Raw genomic sequence first — 19,839 nt, 5'->3', positions numbered from 1 at the left:
TTATTAAACCCCTGATTAAAAAACCTGCCCACGACCCCGACCAGCTGTCCAATGATAGGGCAATATCATATCTACCTTTGATCTCCAAGATCACAACATTCATGAAATCTCTGTTAGGGTTTAGGCCTCATTACAGCACTGAGACAGGTGTGATAAATGTCTTATTACTGGCCTTCAGTCAGGGTTGTGTCTCCATGTTTGTGCTACTCAACCTTAGCGTAGCCTGTGATACCATTCAGCATATTGTACTCATTGATAAACTAAAAGATGTGGGTGGAGTTAAGGAAATGGTCTCTCCTGGCTCAAGTCTTATTTGTCTGATTAATATTACTAGGATAGCCTACTATCATGTGTTATAAGCAATATAGCTGAGAAATATGTGTCATTATATGATGCAGGAAAAACTAGGTTGGATTAATGCCTTGGATTAATGCCTTGTTGTGCTCCATAAAGAGTCCTTACTGAAACCAGAAGATTTGAACGTTTGTTTTTATATTATCTGCTAAGCTTACTTCGATCAAAAGGTGCAGGCTCTTTGCAAGCCTTTTGTTAATAAGCTTCTCTCATAAATAAAACAAGGTATGTCTTATTAACCCACTGCAGAATAAGAGTACACCTAATAATACCCCATCTCAGAATCAGGTTTATTGCCAGATACATTAGGGTCTACATGTACGATCGATCGATCGATAGATAGAGGCAAGTGAGGATCCAAATGCAGTTTCAGATTTAATAACAAAAACAAGCAACAGATAAGCAGGCGGAACAGGAACGTAAACGTAAACAAACATACTACACCAAACAACGACTAACCCCAGGGAAGTGAACAAACAGAGTAGATATAGTGAACAAGAACCAATAACAAAGCAGAGACAATCAGAGACAAAGACAACACACCTGGAGGGAAGATTGAGTACAATTAGTGTCCATGGTAACCAAGAAGTGGGCGGAGCAAACAATTAACAACAGGGCAAGGCAGCAGACAGAAACAAAGGAAAACAGACAGACTCATTACAGATAGATAGATAGATAGATAGATAGATAGATAGATAGATAGATAGATAGATAGATAGATAGATAGATAGATAGATAGATAGATAGATAGATAGATAAAATGTGTATAAACATAAAGATTTACCAAAGAAATGAGCAATTTGATGAAAACAAGAATATAAACATGAATTGTACAAAAATACATGTGCAAAGTGGCCAGTGTAAATATACAATTAGAAACGTTACATATACTCCAACTAAAAGAAAACAATAACTGTAGATTACTGCAGGATATACAATCGTGGATCAGTGTAAGAAAGGAAGATACATTATAACAGTCAGATATGTGAACATTAATGTAATATATTGTATCTGAGCAGTGGTGGGGTAGTTTATTAATGTCCAAGGTGGCAAATAACAGACCATGCTGGGTCCTGGATGTTGTTGATTATGCCAGTTGCGGAAGGAAAACTGTCTTTAGACTTTATAAACCAGAGCCTTCTGCCAGAGGGGAGTGATTTAAAGAGATTGTGACCAGGATGAAAGGGTCAGCCACAATCTTAACTGCCCGCTTACATTTACATTTACATTTACAGCATTTGGCAGACGCCCTTATCCAGAGCGACGTACATAAGTGCTTAAATCTCTAACACTGAATACATTAATGCTGGTTCACTAGGTTACATACTTAAGATACCATGAGTTTAAAACATTTGTTCAAAGTTACAATGAAAAAGTGTCAAAGGTGTTTTTTTTTTTTTTTTTTTTTTTTTTTAATGCAAAAGATAAGGAAAGAAGTGCTAGTTGAAGTGCTTCCTGAATAAGTAGGTCTTCAACCGCCGCTTGAAAATAGCCAGTGACTCGGCTGTCCGGACCTCTAGGGGAAGTTCATTCCACCACCTTGGTGCCAGTACAGAGAAGAGTCTTGTAGTATACTTGCCTCTTAGCCTGAGAGATGGTGGAACCAGTCGAGCAGTGCTGGTAGATCGGAGGTTGCGGGGTGCAGTGCGAGGAATGATGAGGGCTTTGAGGTAAGAGGGGGCTGGTCCATTTTTGGCTTTGTAGGCCAGCATCAGTGTTTTGAACCGGATGCGTGCAGCTACCGGAAGCCAGTGGAGGGATCGCAGTAGCGGGGTGGTATGCGAGAACTTTGGCAGGTTGCCGAAACAAGCCGGGCAGCTGCATTTTGGATCATTTGCAGAGGACGGATTGCGTTCATAGGTAGACCTGCCAGCAGTGCATTGCAGTAATCCAGTCTAGAAATGACAAGAGACTGAACAAGTACCTGGGCAGTCTGTGTGGACAAAAATGGCCGAATCCTTCTAATGTTGTAGAGAAGAAACCGACATGAGCGAGTCACATTTGCAACATGAGAGGAAAAGGACAGTTGATTGTCCATGGTTACCCCAAGGTTGCGAGCTGTGGCTGAAGGGGAGATCAGATCGTTGTGCAAGGATATAGCAAGATCGTGACCTGGGGATGAATCACCTGCCCGCTTCAGGGTCCAGGAAGTGTACAGATCCTGAAGAGGTGGTAGATTGCAGCCGATCATATTATAGGCAGAGAGAATGACACTCTGCATTCTGCTCTTGTCTTGTACCAAATGTTGATGGAGGAGGTGAGTATAGACTCAACAATGGAGGTGTAGAAGTGCACTATCATAGCATTTGGTAGGTTGAACTTCTTTAGCTGCCACAAAGTACATCAGCTGCTGTGTTTTTTAACTAGAACGTTTATGGTCAACTCCCACTTGAGATCCTGGGTGATGATGGTTCCCAGGTAGCGGAAGGAGTCCAAAGTTGTGACAGGTGAATCACACAGAGTGACAGGGGTGGGAGGGGCTGGGTTCTTACTTAAATCTACCACCATCTCCAATGTTTTCTCTGTATTGAGCTAAATGTTGTTCCTGCTGCACTAGGTCACAAAGTGTTTAATTCCATCCTGTAAGCAGACTCATCTCTCTCAGATGAGGGTGGTGTCATCCGCAAACTTCAAACGTTTGACGGTTTGGTGATTGGAGGTTCTGCTGTTGGTGTATAGGGAGAATACTATACTCGTACTCATACTTCTCTACTATATGCTCCTGTTCCTGTATCTTCAGCTCTTTGGATCTATCTGATCCATCTTGATGCCTACTGCTGTTGGACTCTTTAAAAACAAGTAATTCTAAAGACTTACCCTTGTGTAAGTATTAAATCCCACCTTGATATTGGGATATTGTTTTAGCTAAGAACTTATGATCTAATTGTACAGAATATCTAGTGCTCATCCCAAGACTCTTATTTACAGTGTGCTCATACTGAATATCCTTTAAATGCACCACATGGGTGTTAGACTTTATAGTAGAGTAATGATTTATATTGATTTAAAATTTGGTATCACCCAGCAAAGGATAGATTCCATTAAGTTTATTTTCTTCTTCATGACATCTCGGGGAGTTTTTAATCACCAACATCACCTCTGGGTTACTTATCAGTGACCTAAATCTATATCCAGATGTCTATAATGTGCTTTTTGACAAGTAACAATTAAACATACTGCTGTCATGCTGTCATTTATCACTTTCCTCTTTTTGCGTCATGTTCATCAGACCTTGTGCATATAATATGGTGCTTATTTACTTTTTCCAACCTGAACACATAGATGAAGTTCTCCAGGTGATTTCTCACTACTGCTGGTGGTTTAAAGCTTCAGTAAAACACATTTCAATGCAAAACTAATATTTCACTAAAGCCATGTTGTCTTGTTTCACATCTGAACACTGATTACACAGCAGAGTTATAGAATTATCCGACACATAGCTCAGTTTTTTTCCCAGCTGGTATTTTTGCTGATATTCACAAAGTTAGATTGCTGAGTCTCTAAAATGGATGTGCTGAAGCCTAAAATAAACTTAAATGTGAACTCATTCTCTGCTTTTCAAGGAGACACAAAATTACTGAATGCTTTATTATCCTGACGCATTACCTGCTTAACGTACCTTTTACATTTACAGCATATAGCAGGCACACTTATACAGAGTGACTTACATCTTTCTTTTTTATACAACTGAGCATTAAGAGCCTTGCTCAGGGCCCGGCAGTGCGTCTTAGTGGACCTGATTTGAACTTACAATCTCCAACACCTTAAACACTAGGCTACCATGTCCCACATTACTATGTTTAGCTAGTATAGACATCAGTAATTGAACACAAAACAGAAAATATTATGCTATGTTTTAAGGTCACTGGTGTTTCACACCTAGAGTAAGTTAATCAAATATATTAAACATAATCTTAATATTTAACTTAATTGTTTTACAACCAATTTTTTTTGCAGCATTTTGCAGTGATTGCAGCAAAGAAGAAAATAGAGGGGAATGTTTTAATCTCTCTCTCTCTCTCTCTCTCTCTCTCACACACACACACACACACACACACACACACACACACACACACACACACACACACACACACACACACACACACACACACGCTTTACTTGCGCTTTAAGCTTGTTTTACTTTTGAACAGCAATGCCACCTGGTGGGAGTCACTAGCCATTAAAAAGGGATCTGGTCGCTCAGTGGTTAAGTTGTTGGACTACTGATCGGAAGGTCATGAGTTCGAAATCCAGGTCCACCAGGCTGTCTGTGCTGGGCCCCTGAGCAAGGCCCTTAACCCTCAATTGCTCAGTTGTATAAATTGAAATAAAAAATGTAAGTCACTCTGGATAAGGGTGTCTGCTTAACGCAGACACCCTTAAAAAGTTCATATTATGGATTTTTTTCATTGATTTATTTATTTTTTAATCACAAATATATGGCTCGATCCAAAAATCTAATATTATTCTGATGTAATATTGTCTTATATTAAAAGGAAAAATGTAGAAGTCATGACTCACAGGAGTCATGACCAAGCATCCAGTCTTGTTTGTACCAAAACCTTTTTCCCCATCAGTTTGATCTAAATTGTAAAATCCTAAACCTGAACTGTTTATTCAGGCCAAGATTCTTCTTAAACTCAGGCTATACTGTAGGCATTTTATTTGTTTAGATTAAATACTTTTGCCAGCTATACTGAGTTGATTAGAACATACCGTGTTAGAAGATACTCTTTGCCCATTTATTTGATGTACATTTATGGTTATGAAAACTAAAAATTTTTTTAGTGTTCCTGTTCTCCCAAATTTTCCCCAGATCTTAATGCAGCATAAGTCAAGTAGATCTTATCCTAGGAACATAATAAACATAATAAGGCTTCTTCTTTGGTCTATTGCTAATATTATGAACAGCAGCTATGTTAATTCCTCTCCACTGCTTTTCTCTTTCTACCCATCCAGAAATTGTACCAGCTCCTATTGTCCTCCATCCCATGAAGATTTTGGACCTCCACTGAGATGAGGCTGACTCTGTGAGGATCCTGAGGTCATCTAGAGATGTTCCAGCTCCAGTTGGACCCTGCGATACTAAAGAGGAGATACCAAGTGCCACCCATGGATGAGGTTCTGGTTCCTCTAAAGGTTTCTTCCTTTACCATCTGAGGGAGCCCCCTTTATAAATAAGGCAACACACATTAGGCGTAACGAGCAACAGACGGAAAAGGACACTTGACCTCAAAACCAGAATCTCTGCCAGGACTCTATCTGGTGGCCTGACAGAGAATTGCACCAGAAGTTCCTGACAAGCACATAGCTTGCCTACAGCACTTTAGACAGATGTGACAATATCAGAAAACAGGCAGACTTACGTCAAATGTTACTAAATGTGTTAAAGCCTTAAAGTAAACAGCAACAACGAATAGGAAAGAAGACAATGTCATTAATCTAGGCAGAAATTAAGCATATTAAATATAGTTTACGATACATAATAATGATCTTAATGTAAGCAGGTTTGCTTTATTGTTCCAAAGTAAGGTAGATAAAGAAAATAAGTATTATTGAAGGTTTACTTGAGTTAAATAGTCACACTGAGGAGGAAAAACACACACATTCACACATTCACACACACACACACACACACACACACACACACACACACACACACACACACACACACACACACACACACTATCTATCTATCTATCTATCTATCTATCTATCTATCTATCTATCTATCTATCTATCTATCTATCTATCTATCATTTAAAATAAAAAGTATAATTTAGTTATTTTATTTTATATATTATTTTACACTCTGCTGGGCATAAAAAAACTTTTTAAAAAAAGGATACAGAAAAGCTTTAAGGTTTTGTTACTTGCTTTTGTTATGGAAAAGAAAGATGCTGTATGCAGTTACAGGTTCTTCTACGTCATTGATCTAAAATACTAAGAACAAAAAGACGTGCGTCAGATCATTATGACGTCATTTGGAACGCTGTTCACGTGTGCAATTTCATTCGCGAAGAAACAGCTGCCGACACGTATGGAAAACCCTTCGTCAACAAAAAGCAAGTTAACTTAGCTTTTTTTAAAACAGTTAACCATCGTTGTGTGAAAAACACGTCAATGAATACAAATAAATAAAAAATAAATCGATATTGTGCTTTATTTGCTTAAGAAAGAAAGAAACTGATCCAAATGCTTCAGTCACATTATTTATCTATCACATTATCCTGGAATTATCATATATATATATATATATATATATATATATATATATATATATATATATATATATATATATATATATATATATATATATGCCCAATAATACTTAATAATTATTAAAATAACAATAGACACAATATATATATATATGTGTGTGTGTGTGTGTGTGTGTGTGTGTGTGTGTGTGTGTGTGTGTGTGTGTGTGTGTGTGTGTGTGTGTGTGGAATTTTCCCTGTGCATCAGAGGAAAATTAAAAAAAAATTACAGAAAGCATATTTAATGTATAAATTATCCTTATAAGCAGGCTCACTATCAGTTGAGGACAACTCAGAGGCATCCTGTTCTTTCACTACAGGAGAAAATGATGAGAACCCTCGAAAGAGAAAAGCGGTGGATGAAGAACCTGAGCCCCAGGCTGAGGAGCCACCGGCAAAAAAGAGGACAAAGACAGAAACAAAGTTTGAGAAGAGGCTGGCAAAATCACGCCCTGAAGGAAGAGTCAACCCTTTCAGATTAGGTCACACTCTTTATGTTACAAACTTTCTAGACACATAATAACTGTTGCCTGTGGAAATTTTCAAATTATGGTTCAATTATTGTTTTACATTGTATGATAAAAGTAACCTACTTATTTATTCTTTTGTTTGTTTACTTGCTTTAATATCATACAATAGATTATTATTTGTAATATAGTATATAGACCTTGTATAACCTAAGGCTATCATGGGTATTTGCTTGTTTTATTAATTTTTCAACAGTTAAGCATTACATTATTGGAGAGATGTTGGGAAATGGATCCTTTGGTAACGTCTATGCAGCCGATCGGAAATCAGATGGGAAAAAGGTAAAAGCACATACAATATATAGTTAAGTAGTTAACAACCACTAACACAATTTAAGACTTAACATTAAAATGATATTTTTTGCTTTTTATGGAGTTCAAGGTTCCCATGACTATAATATAGCTACTATACTCTAACTAAAAGCTACAATAAATAACCAAAAAATTACTGTATTACAATAATACAAAAACAATCATCATCTTAATATGCACAATGGCATGATGGATGTTAGCATGTGTCCCTCACACCTCAAGGGCCAGGGTGTGTGTGTGTGTGTGTGTGTGTGTGTGTGTGTGTGTGTGTGTGTGTGTGTGTGTGTGTGTGTGTGTGTGTGTGTGTGTGTGTGTGTGTGAATAGTGTGCAAGTCTAACATGTGCATTTTAGGCTGACTAGCATCTCTAAATTGTACACAGTGTGTAAAGGTGTGCATATTTGTGTCCTGTGATGGGATGGCACCCTGCCCTGGGTGTCCCCATACTTGTGCCCCAAGTTCCAGGCTCCCCAAAGACCTGTGTAGAATAAGCAGAACAGAAAAAGGATGGATGGAAAACCTAAATCTGACACACCTTAATTATGTCTAGTATTGAAACATTTGTGGCTTGTTTAGAAGTTCTGTGTTACAACGGTGTTTAAACTGACAAAAAAGATTTCAACAAACTGGTAAAAGCTCTCATTAATAGCTAATGTTATAAAACTGAAGAAACGCTAAATCAGATAAGATCTAACTAAAAACAGCTAATTACATGTTTTATAAATGAATTTCCTGAAATGAATGTCCTTTTCTACAGAAACTACTTTTCTATTTGAGATGATAGCAATGTGGCTAATGACGTCTCCCTTTTTTGCAGGTGGCAATTAAGTGTGTTCTAAAGAAAGTGTTGGACTATATAACCCTTGTAAGTGAACTCACTTTACTTTTGTGTTACTTTTTAATTTTCTTCATTATGAATCTCATAAATAGGGAAAGTAACGATACATAAACAAAGTGCTGAAATGTGTAAATGATGCGCTAAATGCTGAACGCAGAACATGGTGGCTTTTATCTTATTAAATAAGATAACAGTAAGATGTCCTATAAGTTTCGATGCTAACCATGTCCACTTTGTCCAGCCAGGTAGCAATGACATTCTTCCTCTTGAGGTGGCACTGTTGAACCTTGTGTGCAAGCCACCTCGCTGCCCCTATGTTATAAGTCTGTTGGAGTGGTTTGAGACGCCCGCAGACGTGATCTACATCCTGGAGCGGCCTGACAACTGCACTGACCTCTATAAGTACTGTCAAAAATTACAGTACAGAATGCCTGAAGCTCATGTTAAACAAATCATGCAGCAAGTAGTTCAGGCTACATGTCACTGCAAGGACCGTGGTGTCTTCCACAGAGACATTCAATTAAGCAACGTTCTCCTCAACACCCAGACCTTGGAAGTAAAGCTAACTGATTTTGGCCTTGGTTGCCTGCGTCAGGGCTTCCTTTATTCAGATTGTAGAGGTAACTGCACCTCAGGGATGAATGGATTTGATAAGAATTCAGTGATGTATCATTTGTTGCAATCTTAATGAAGATACTCTTTCTCTGTCTTACGTTCAACCAATCCAGTTATCTACCCATCAAGATGGATCTCACTTAATGAGAGCATGCAGGAATTAAGCATTGTCAAGCAGCTGGGTTATTTCTTACATTGCCTGTCAGGTGGAAAATGGTGTCCTGGAAAGCTGATATTTTCCAAGAATTTGTCTGAAGGTAGGAAAACACAGAAGCTTCATTTTTCAGTAAAATGGCTAGAATTCAATTAATCAATGAATCGATAACAATCAAATAGATAGCTAAGTTTCTCTTTTAACCAATTTCATTACTGCACACAGCATGCTGCAGTCTCATAAAATGGTGTTTAGATAAGGAGCCTGGAAAACGGCCAACCCTCGAGCAGCTCCTCACTCATGAATGGTTCTGAAGCCAGGTTAGTGGTTATCTGAAGTTATCTCAATACAATAAAGTCAATGTGAACAAAACTATAGACCTAAATAATAAAGAGCTAAGTATTTTTTTGTAATCTTTCATGATGTATTGCATGTATCAGGGTTGAGTTCTGCAAAACAGATTGCTGTGCTAACTGACAAAGAATCTCTGTACTGGCTAACTTTAGACCTATCTCCAGACTTGCCTTTCTTTCTAAGGTCTTAGAAAAAATTGTTTATATACAATTGAAATAATTTATGGATGAAAATGACATCCTGGAGGTTTTCCAGTCTGGCTTTGAAACACTGCATAGCACAAAGTCAGCCTTGTTAAGGGTTTTTAATGACATCTTCATTCGTCTGATGCTGGTGATTTGGTGATCCTTGTCCTGCTGAACCTAACAGCTGTCGTTCACCACCACAGTTTAATTTCTCCTCTAGGTCAACATGTGGGTGTCCATGGCCCTGTTTTAGATTGGTTTAGGTCCTACTTAACAAATAAAACTTTTTTCTGTGGGTCTAGGTAGTCTAGAATCCTCCACTGCTCCCTTGTCCTACGGGGTTCCACAGGTCTCGGTTTTGGGCACATTACACTTTTCGCTTTATCTGCTTCCCCTGGGATCCATTCTTAGACACCATAGGATTTCTTTCCACTGTTATGCACATGATACCCAAATCTACATACCTGTAAAGTGAAAGGAGGGTTCCTACATTACACATCTCCTTTTATGTATTGACATTAACGCTTGAGAGGTAGTGAAATTTCTCCATTTTTAATGATAAGACAGAAGTGATGTTGTTTGGTCCAAGTGGCTCCTGTAAGTCTCCCCCCTGTTGACCTGGGTCCCTTGGCATCCTATGTTAGACCTGTAATAACTAATTTAGGCTTTAAAATGGATGTTGATCTTAAATTGGATAGCCAAATTAGAGCAGTGTTGAAGTCCAGCTTTTTTCACCTAAGGCGCCTGGCAAAAATAAAACCTCTCGTGTCCAGGCAACAATTTGAGATGGTAATCCATGCCTTTATTAAATCTCGGCTGGATTACTGTAACGCAATCTAAATTGGTCTTAGCCAGTCTTCTCTGTCTCAAATTCAATTAGTCCAAAATGATGCTGCATGTCTTTTGACTGGTGCAAGGAAATATGACCATATAACACCAATTATGGCCTCACATCACTGGCTGCCACTGTATCATAGGGTTCAGTTTAAAGTGCTATTATTTGTTTTTATATCTTTAAATGGTCAGACCCCGACATATCTTACTGAACTACTTCACCCATACGTTCCTGCCTGTTCGCTTAGGTCAGCTGGTCAAATGCTTCTTGACACCAACAGATCAAAGAGGAAGCTTAGATGAGACCGTGCCTTTTCTGTTGCTGCTCCTAAGCCATGGAACATCTTGCCTTTGCACATCAGACAGGCACCAGCTGTTTCCTTGTTAAAAACCGATTGAAAACATATTTCTAATCCCTGGTTTTTGTTTAATTCTGAATTATTAATTTTATTATATGGTTTTGTTACCATTTAATTATTTTATTATCTGTATTTTATGATGTACAGCACTTTGTATTCAGCTTTGGCTGTTTTAAAGTGCTTTATATTTAAAGTATTATTATTATTATTATTATTATTAAGTGTAAATGAAAATTTTTCTAAATGTTTAGGTTGTAATACGTTACATGTAAATGTGACATGTTAATATTTAGTGTATTTAACTGAGATATGTCTCTATTTTGTTCTACTAGCTGTTCAAAAGGGAAAAAAACAAAGAAAATGCAGCTAAGGTTGGTGAGAATCTCTTCAGTATGTTTATACAGGTGTGTCAAAATGTCAGCAAGGTCATGAAACGATAACATGCTTGGCTTTGTGTGTAACGCCTAGGTGTCATATATTGCATATTACTAGGTCAGCGTAGCAGATTCAACAGCAAACTGTGCAAGGTGCAGCAAAGGGGAAAACCACTTGACCTGGTTTGGGGTTTGTGACACACCCTCCTGAGTAAGCAATACAGAGGATCAATCGAACCCAGCGGAAACTAGATGGAAGAGTGGAGACCACCATGAAGCCTCAGCATGCACATAAGTGCTGTCCTGTTAAATAAAATAAGTGCACAGTATAGGCTAAGGGAGACCCACTCAGCCAACACTAGGTTTGGTAAAAGGCTACACAGATTGGGAGCTTTTTTCTACATTCGTAATATTTGTACTGTTGTGCACTTTTAAAATTCTTTATTATTATTATTACTATTATTATTATTATTCATTCATTCATTAAATAATTTTCTACCACTTTCCCAAACTTATTAATATTATTATAAGTTCGGATAAGTGGTAGAAAACTAATGAATGAATTAATATTAATAATAATAATAATGTGATGCAAATTTCTACATTTTCTGTACATTTTGCTGTGAATTGGATGAACTCAAAACAATTTAGCAATTTTCACTTAGTCCATTTTTTTTTGGGAAATCACCAAAATATCTAATCATATTAGAAGGTGGAAAAAAATCTACCTACTTGTAAATACAGGAGTTATGACCAAGCATTTAATATTGTTTGTACCAAACCTTTCACTACCTCATCAGTACGAGTTAATCTGGCTTTATTCAAGCCGAGGGAACGTCGGATGCTGCGAGACTGAAGTGTGTTCACGTGTGATTTTTGGTATCGGAAGCATCTTTGATTTTATTAAATCATCTGGACACAAGACAATCACAAATGGGAAGGAAACTAAGAATTTATTTATCAAGTGCAATGCTTAAAAAATAAAAACACTCAATGTACTGTATATGAAACATTGTCGCAAGTTCATCAGCATAAAATCTCAATGCACTAAAGTCAATGTTGTTAAAAACGCCGGTGAGTAATAATCCCCCAAAGTAACCCGGACTACCACAATAATACAGTATGAACGATGTTTTGGCAGTTGACAAATTCACAAGAAAAAAAAAAAAAAAAAGCAGAGCTCCTTCAGATCACCTGCTGCCATGAAGCCCCACCCCTGCTTTCCCTTGACTGTGGGGGGAAGAGAAAGAGACAGAGAGAGAGAGAGACCAAGAGAAAGACAGAGAGAGGGAGAGAGGGAGACCGAGAGAAAGACAGAGAGAGAGGGGCAACATGCATGCTCCCTTCGCAGAGTTCTGCACAAATACATTTACATTAACTGTATTAGTAACTGTTCATGCGTTTAGATTCCTCCATGTCTCAAAGTGTTGAAAAAAGGAGCCCCTGAATGTTAAAAGTGTTACAGATCTCCAGGAAAAGTCTTTGATCGCATTTTAGACTTCCAGCCTCCACACACCGCAGGCTGCAGGGGTCACGGTCACTCCCTTCAACAAGTCTGCTCATGTTTCTGCGTTCACAGCTCACAGCTATTGAAAGAGCGCTGATGCTGCTTTAATGGCACACGGGACCCAAGAAGACATTTCAGCTTGAGGCTGATTATCTTATATCAACGCCGGCTTGTCAGTGGTTTCAGAAATGGTGAGTTCTGTAGTCAGAGGCTTTACCAGCTGAGCAGATTGCTGCGGCCCAGGGTCATGAAGTAGACCTGACTCGCGCCTCCCTGACGTACAGAAGCGAAGAAAACCTGCAGGAGAAACGACATTAGCAAAGTCAGAGTCCGTCCGCTGGCTCTGCCAGGGTTACTGCTAGTGATAAGCAGTCTTACAGCTAAGCACTCAAATACAGACAAAGTAATGAATTATTCTAGATTTCAAATGAATAGTGAGAAGTGTAATGCAATATTAATTTCCTTTTCGCACTAAATGGAAAGAAACTAATGGGCTTATATCGAATAAATTGAATATTAGCCCATTAAGAAGCCTGTAATATTACAGCAGCAGCAGAGACAGTAAGAACATTAGCAGTAGTGTTTCCTCTGGGAAAATCACACACACACACACACACACACACACACACACACACACACACACACACACACACACACACACACACACACACACACACACACACACACACACACACACACACACACACACACACACACACACACACACACACACACACACACACACACACACGAGAGAGAGGCTCATGAAGTGCTTTACATTCTTCTTTTTATACAGCACTATACACTCAGTAGAAACAGAACAGAGTCACAAGCAAGACAAATCCATGAAGGATTAAATGATTAGTATAAAGTAACATTTTGTATTAATCCAGTGTCATAACCTGTAGCCTGTAATTATATAGATAAAATCTCACCTTGTCATTCCTCTCGCACAAGAATTTAAGCCTCTGTGCCCTTTTGTGCATGAACACTCCGTCCAGATGGCCCGTCTCGACCGATCGGATCTCTATGGCTTTCTCGCCCCAGCCCATGATCTGATTAGAGCGGATATATGCTGCAGAGTAAAGGAGAGAGGGATCATGTAGGATAACACACACAGTGCTACATCTGACTCGTGCTGTTAATTCTGTCTTTATTAAATGACAGGGTTATCACAGACTTAGGCAAACACACTGCTCTAATCTACACTGTTATGATGGCGTGTTAATGTGTTCCACGTACCCACAGAAGTGGGCATCTCTCCCCACTGTAACACCACGTCTTTGGTGATGCGCCCGTACGTGTTCACGTACACGCCTTCGTCCTCGTAGCACACCAACAGCTCGATGCCGTCCGTGTTGGGAAGGATGATGATGGCGTGTGACTGGATGCTGGTCTGAATCTATCAAGTTCAAAAAAAAAAAAAAAAAGCCAGGGTTAATAAGATACATCAACGTCAGGGTAACATTACGAAACTGAAAACAATGAAACCGTTAAACATAGGTTAGGGCTTGTCATGAGCTTCCTGGCACAGCATCCTGTTATTGAGAACGCTCCAGTACACAAGGTGCTTACATGTGTGGGCAAATAGATGTCGTACACGGCGCCCGAATCCACATCCACGGCGTGAAATCCAGAGCAGGAGCCGTAGATCACCTTCAACCTCTGACCCTCCTCGACTGTCAGGTCCACCAGCAAGGGCTTGTGGGCAAGGTCTCCAAATGACTGCAGAAGAAACACGTTTGATATTTTAAAGCGTGTGCGGGACATTTTTATTTAGTATTTAGGAATTTCTGTAATGAGTGTTTTTACTTTGAACTCACCTTAAAGGCCATGAATTTATGATACGGCTTCGGCGCCCATGCGTAGACCTCCACGGCGTTTTTCAAGGCCAGCACCAAGAACTTGATTCTTTCATATTTCACTGGGAGTGAAAACATTTGAAATGTATTTTTATTACTTATAAAACCCATGATAACCGCTTAGTCCAGGAACCTTGAAACACACACGTACCGACTTTGTAGTGCACACAGCCCTCCAGCTCCCCCACTGTAGTCCACCCCTGCTTTTTCTCCACCTCTGGGTCGTTGTGTAGGATCTTATTCCTCAGCCAGGACAGATAATACACTCGCAGCTTGTTCTTTTTTCCTGACATCAAACAAATGCATTAACGTTAAAGCAAGTCAGCTCTTAAATGAACATCTAAACCACAAGAACTAAACGTTTACTTCTTGGCCAACGTAAAACAGATACGTATCTTTACAGGCTCTGTATCTTACCTGATATTGTGACCAGGACATTGAGTCCCTCGAGGACATCCATTTGCTGAAATCGGCGCCGGTTGATCAGGGGGTAAACTTTTCCCTGCCCACTGCGGTCCAGAAGCAAAAGACCACTTTCTGTCCCCACCAATAAGTTCACACCTACCGAGGGAGGACAGGAAGTTTAACCAGAACTAGAATTAATAAATACTATAGTAACAAACATAATTCAGATCCTGCTCATTATAGGAACAGATATCCAATGACGTCATCATATAACCGACCGAACCTGAGCTCAGCTAGCCGACAAACGGATGAAGCTGGTCACTCAAATGTTTATTACTATAGTGGCTTTGAATCCTCCAAAAGTGCATGTAAACACCACTGCATGTGTGGTAGCTGTGTGTATGTGCACCTTATCTTCCTTTTCGAATCGAACACGTCTCTGTTCAATCTTGTTTGAGAGTCACCGGTGATATGAGCCGGCTTTGACTGACTATGGTTTACGGAAAAACAAACAAAACTTTTAACTGATACTTCAACAAACTCTTGAGCTAATTATCCTCGAGGCTTCTTTTGTAATCTGCAGAGAATCATCTTGTGAATTCGTTTCATTTTCAGTCTGACGTACGCTTTCGACGTGCTGTTTACGTTTACTTGTGGTAGCTTTTTAACTTCAGCCTTCGTTTCACGGAAACATGATCCGTACGGAGATAGTAACCAAGCAGGATCGATTGTTCTCAAATTGTGTAGGAATTAGTCAAACGTTCAGTTACGTACCCCAGAGTGCAGCACACAGGATCTCGGAATTGAACCTCTTCTTGTACTTGCGGATCTCGGGCGTGTCGCTCTGGGGCCGAGTGTTCACTGGGTTCACGTTAACCACCGAGCCTTTCCGCATGGGGTCTGGCCTCAACGCTTCGTGTAGCCGACTGTCGTTCCCGATGACGGCTGCACAACAAAACCAGTCATCATCTGCTTTACCTGATCTGTGTTCATGTGTGATGTACAGTATGTAGCATTCATCTCCTAGGAGAATTCTACTGTATTAAAGGTGGGGTCTCCGTTGTTTGAGAAATGCTTCAGAAAACCGCGTTGGGCCGCCAAACAAGACAAAACCAAAACTAACATGTAGCCATTGAGCAGAAGGGGGCGTGTCTTGTCAATATGGGCAGAGAGAGTGTTCAGTGTGCATGTGTGACATTAGCAGATAGCGGTTTTAACATGGGCATGTAGGATAAAAACAAAGAAGGAAAGCGAAGAAAGGACTTTACTTAAGACGCCGAGGCGCTTTTTTCCTTCTCGATAGGTGAGTAACGTTGGTTCTGCTTTATTACACAGAACTAATATCTGCCTTTGTCCTTTACAGGATTATGCTTGTGTATCATTTTTGCTTGTTTGTTTATCTGCAATCGTATTGTTCTTCCATTCAGCTACGATAGACACATTTCTTTCCATTAGTTGCCTGGGTTACGTATGTATATGTGGGCGGAGCTATCGATACAGGGGTGGGACCCATTTGGGTTAGGGGCGTGTTTGTTTTGGTGATTTCAAATGTCAACATTGGCTTACAAACAGGTGGAGACCCCACCTTTAAATGTTTACAGGTTTGCGAATAAAACTTAAAGCAACACTGGTGCATTACACATGGACCGATACAAGGATCGCATCTTATGTGCATTCTGCTTAATTTTACTGTAATTGTTACACTATTATACTTCGGCAGCGTTATGTAAATTGTTGGGACTTACCCATGTTGTTGAGAGAGCTGCCGGTGGAGGGGGATATTTGTAGAAGGCGAGGGTCAATAAAAGGGGTAAAGGAAGAAGAGGACTTGTGTTTCTGAAGAGAATTACTGCCTGAGAGTGTCTGTGGGAAAAGAAAAAGAAAAAAAAAAAAAAAAACATCACATCACAAGTGAAAGATACCGACTTTATATGGCTACAAATAGCCAAGATAATCTGGGCTTGTTTTTACAATCTCTTGGGTCTAACAACGATCATGACTAAATCATGAGTTTACTTTCTCATAGCTGATGTACGGCTGAGATCAGGATCGATCTGTCCGGGCTCACTACCGGAGCCAGTTGACAAGTGATGCCTCGATAACAAAGTTAGTGCAATTTAAGTAATTACTTCAGCTATAAAGGTGAATTCTAAACAAAAGAAATGAAGAAAATGACATTGTAACCCCTGAAAAAGTGGCGTTAAAATGGAGACATGCACGACGGATCTAAGAAGATGAAGCGAAAGGTGGAGAAAGAATCGTGAAAAAAGGGAGAAAAAAAAAAAAGAAAGAAAAAGAAAATGGAAAACTTTAGGCTAAATTTTACTGTACAAGTGCTTCTAAGAATTTCCTTTTACTGAACCGGTGCTTTCCATGAAAAATCCAGAACAATGACTGGAGATTTTTTTTTGAGGGGAGAAAAATACAAAAAAAAAAAAGAAAAGAAAAGAAAAAAAGACAAAAAATATAGGACTTGTTTTTGGAAGTCTTGCAAAGGAACATTCGTCTTTTTTTCCCCCTTTACTCTTTAGGTGATTCTCTGATAAGCCAACCACCAACATTTTAGACCAATGAGCAAATAAAGCAAACTGAATTCGTAAAGTGATTATAAAAACAAAACAAAAAAGCACTAAAAACAGCTCCGTCGAGGGAAGGCGGTATCTCATACGAGCCCGTTATGGTGCTTGTGGTGCTTTTACAGCTCGTCCATCACCCAGCATGGATAGGAAAGGGGCGCTGATGTGAATTAGCGGTGAGTAATGAGAATAAAGCTGAGTGAAATCTAGCCAGCAGTTCAGAGTGGTACAATGACTAAACATACCTCGCTGGCAAGCAGCCTCTCCAAGGCAGATTGAGGGGACATGGAGGGGCTGGTGTGACTGGAGGAGGGGGAGGAGGTGATGGAAGGGGAGGGGGAGTGATGGCTCTGTTGGATGAGATCAGGCAGCAGGTGAATACGGCCTGTGAAGCCATTTCGCTCCTGGTGGCCCAGAGCAGGACCGTGACCAGGGCCAGGACCCGAACCAGGCCCGGGGACCAATCGGATTTTCTCTGCTACACTCTGGAATCAAAAACAGGCACAGCTGAGTCTAGACTTCGTCGGGGAAGAAGGAGGGTGCAAGAGGGCCAGCAAACGATATATATTCGGATTTGCATACATGTCTCATATCTGTGCGTGTGCTGCGTGTGTATAAAAATAGAAAATAAAAAAAAAAACATAATAATTCAAAGTACAAACAGAAGGAATGGATGAATGATGAAACTCAAAAGCCCTAAAACATTAAACAGGAAGAGAAAGAGCAGGCTCGATCGGTCTCTCGTACCTGTCTGACGATTAAAGTGCCGTCTTTAGAGGGTGTGATGGCAGTGTCGCTTTCTGCTTCATCGTGAAGAATCATTGTCTCCACTGACTCGGTCTCGCCGTTGCTAACCTTCGAAGAGCTTAAGGAAAGACAAAATGCATGGAGAATTTGTTCGTTTCGATTGTAAGCGCCTGTTCGATGTGTAGCGTGATCATATATATGCGTTTAGAGACATGAAATATCGAGCACACCTTGCCCTCGAGTCCTCCGTGCCGGATGTAGACTCGTTGTCCAGCTCCTGTTCCACCTCATCCTCCTCTTCTGAATCGGAATCGTCACTAGACGAGGAGTAGTCCGTCACCTTGTGAGGAGGACGTGCCTCTTCAATTGCACGCACCTCATTGGCCAGTAGAGTGAGATCCTAAAAGTGGGATTTAAAGACTTTACATACTGTACATGTCTAGCTCAGAGGTCTAAAATGTGATGGATTTTCAGATAACGGCATTAAACCGAGTTAAAAAACTTACAGAGGGCCTGGTTGGCCTGACAAAGTCCTTCTTCTCCTCAGATTTTTTGCCAGCAGTTTCCGGCCGTTGATGTGGTGAGCCCTCAGATTTTGAAGATGCTGCAGGAAGGAGGGGAAATAAATAAATCAATCAATCAATCAATCAATCAATGCAAGTTAAAACGTCATACTGTAAATGATGTGTTTCTATGCATTCGGGTGTAGCGGCAGCACTCACAGCGAACCCTGAACTTCTCCCCTGAGCTCTGAGAGCTAGTCTGTGAGCTGGAGTTACTGGAGCCAGAAGAGCTTCCACTGCCTGGTCTAGCCAGCTTCTCCACCCGGTCCCAGAGCAGACGCGGCTCCACGTTACTAACGGGAAGACATGCGGGGAAAAGATGAATGGATGATCAGTACGTTCTTCGTGATTTACTCTTCTACATTGTAAAAGAGGAGATTATTTAACAATATAAACGTTTGGAACTGTAGAAGCGTCAAAGGACCTTCCAGCATTTCTCTGGCCAGGTTGGCTGCTTTGCTGGTTGTTCTGAAGCGGTGAGTCTCTGCGGGACAATACAGGTGATCTGGATGTCGTCCTCACGGGGACCTTTGAGAGAGGCACACGATGGGAATAAGGTTAAATGAATAAAAAATAAATACAGCTGTACGATTAGCCTCAGCCACTGTTTATAATATTAAATGGAAAATTGTGAGTAGGGACAATAACTCTATAGCAACACAAGCCTATTCTATCATCTACTGATTTCGCGTTGTATTAATGAGCATTAGTATTATTAGTAGTGTCTGGATTAGAGAGTCTTAGGGTGCTTTCACACCTATAGTTCGGTTCATTTGGTCCGGACCAAAAGCAAAAAATGATACATTGTAGCTTTTTAGCAGTTTTGGTTCCTTTTCACACCACACTGATCGTTCTGTTCCGCACCAGTTGAAACGAACCAAAATGCAGTCATGTGATAACATCCACATCACTCATTGGCCACATGTCTTTGAGCGTATTTCCTAAACTGCTTCTCGATTGGTCAGAATAAACGTGCGGGAAATTTCAACGAAACTCCGGAAGTAAACAAAAACA

General features: G+C 40.0%; 2 protein-coding genes across 13 annotated transcripts in view; one reads left to right on the top strand and one right to left on the bottom strand.

The window, feature by feature from the left end:
* Positions 1–6,337: 6,337 nt before the first annotated feature.
* On the top strand, positions 6,338–12,168 carry LOC113648650 (serine/threonine-protein kinase pim-3-like). Of its 4 annotated transcripts, none has more exons than XR_007138442.1 (9): positions 6,338–6,419; positions 6,884–7,096; positions 7,338–7,423; positions 8,270–8,317; positions 8,532–8,910; positions 9,019–9,162; positions 9,285–9,379; positions 11,124–11,195; positions 11,284–12,168. XR_007138442.1 is itself a non-coding variant. In XM_047803092.1 (9 exons), exons 1-7 carry the CDS (start codon positions 6,395–6,397, stop codon positions 9,371–9,373), a joined length of 984 nt encoding a protein of 327 aa, XP_047659048.1. In that variant the 5' UTR covers positions 6,338–6,394; the 3' UTR covers positions 9,374–9,379; positions 11,124–11,162; positions 11,284–12,168. The 4 variants fall into 4 exon arrangements, 3 of the variants coding, with proteins under 3 accessions (XP_047659048.1, XP_047659049.1, XP_027011728.1); XM_047803092.1 differs by having other exon boundaries at positions 11,124–11,162; XM_047803093.1 differs by having other exon boundaries at positions 11,124–11,162; positions 11,260–12,168.
* The window catches only part of LOC113648649 (mitogen-activated protein kinase kinase kinase kinase 4-like), a 52,272-nt gene continuing 44,532 nt past the window's right edge, over positions 12,100–19,839 (bottom strand). For 6 of the 9 annotated variants that reach the window (XM_047803083.1, XM_047803084.1, XM_047803085.1 and 3 more), the window contains 15 exons: positions 19,250–19,353; positions 18,985–19,118; positions 18,769–18,866; positions 18,493–18,662; positions 18,263–18,380; positions 17,761–18,000; positions 16,685–16,802; positions 15,714–15,884; positions 14,952–15,095; positions 14,686–14,820; positions 14,496–14,596; positions 14,248–14,397; positions 13,915–14,074; positions 13,608–13,747; positions 12,100–12,969 (listed from right to left, as the gene is read on the bottom strand). In XM_047803083.1, the coding sequence (XP_047659039.1) occupies positions 12,886–12,969; positions 13,608–13,747; positions 13,915–14,074; positions 14,248–14,397; positions 14,496–14,596; positions 14,686–14,820; positions 14,952–15,095; positions 15,714–15,884; positions 16,685–16,802; positions 17,761–18,000; positions 18,263–18,380; positions 18,493–18,662; positions 18,769–18,866; positions 18,985–19,118; positions 19,250–19,353 (2,067 nt within the window). In that variant the 3' untranslated portion in view covers positions 12,100–12,885. The remainder of the gene's footprint in view (positions 12,970–13,607; positions 13,748–13,914; positions 14,075–14,247; positions 14,398–14,495; positions 14,597–14,685; positions 14,821–14,951; positions 15,096–15,713; positions 15,885–16,684; positions 16,803–17,760; positions 18,001–18,262; positions 18,381–18,492; positions 18,663–18,768; positions 18,867–18,984; positions 19,119–19,249; positions 19,354–19,839) is intronic. The other 3 variants (XM_047803087.1, XM_047803090.1, XM_047803091.1) reach the window with 1 other exon arrangement.

The sequence above is a fragment of the Tachysurus fulvidraco genome, chromosome 18 (genome assembly GCF_022655615.1).
Source record: "Tachysurus fulvidraco isolate hzauxx_2018 chromosome 18, HZAU_PFXX_2.0, whole genome shotgun sequence".
NCBI classification, from domain to species: Eukaryota; Metazoa; Chordata; class Actinopteri; order Siluriformes; family Bagridae; genus Tachysurus; species Tachysurus fulvidraco.
Note: the sequence above shows the minus strand (reverse complement) of the source record. Positions and strands in the feature narration are given on the sequence as shown.

Excerpts from the sequence above, each read along its gene's own strand:
- LOC113648650 (XM_047803092.1), top strand. The coding sequence starts at position 6,395 with ATGGAAAACCCTTCGTCAACAAAAA. Across the intron at positions 7,424-8,269 it reads GGAAATCAGATGGGAAAAAG|GTGGCAATTAAGTGTGTTCT; the intron begins GTAAAAGCACAT and ends CCTTTTTTGCAG. Across the intron at positions 9,163-9,284 it reads TTCCAAGAATTTGTCTGAAG|CATGCTGCAGTCTCATAAAA; the intron begins GTAGGAAAACAC and ends TACTGCACACAG.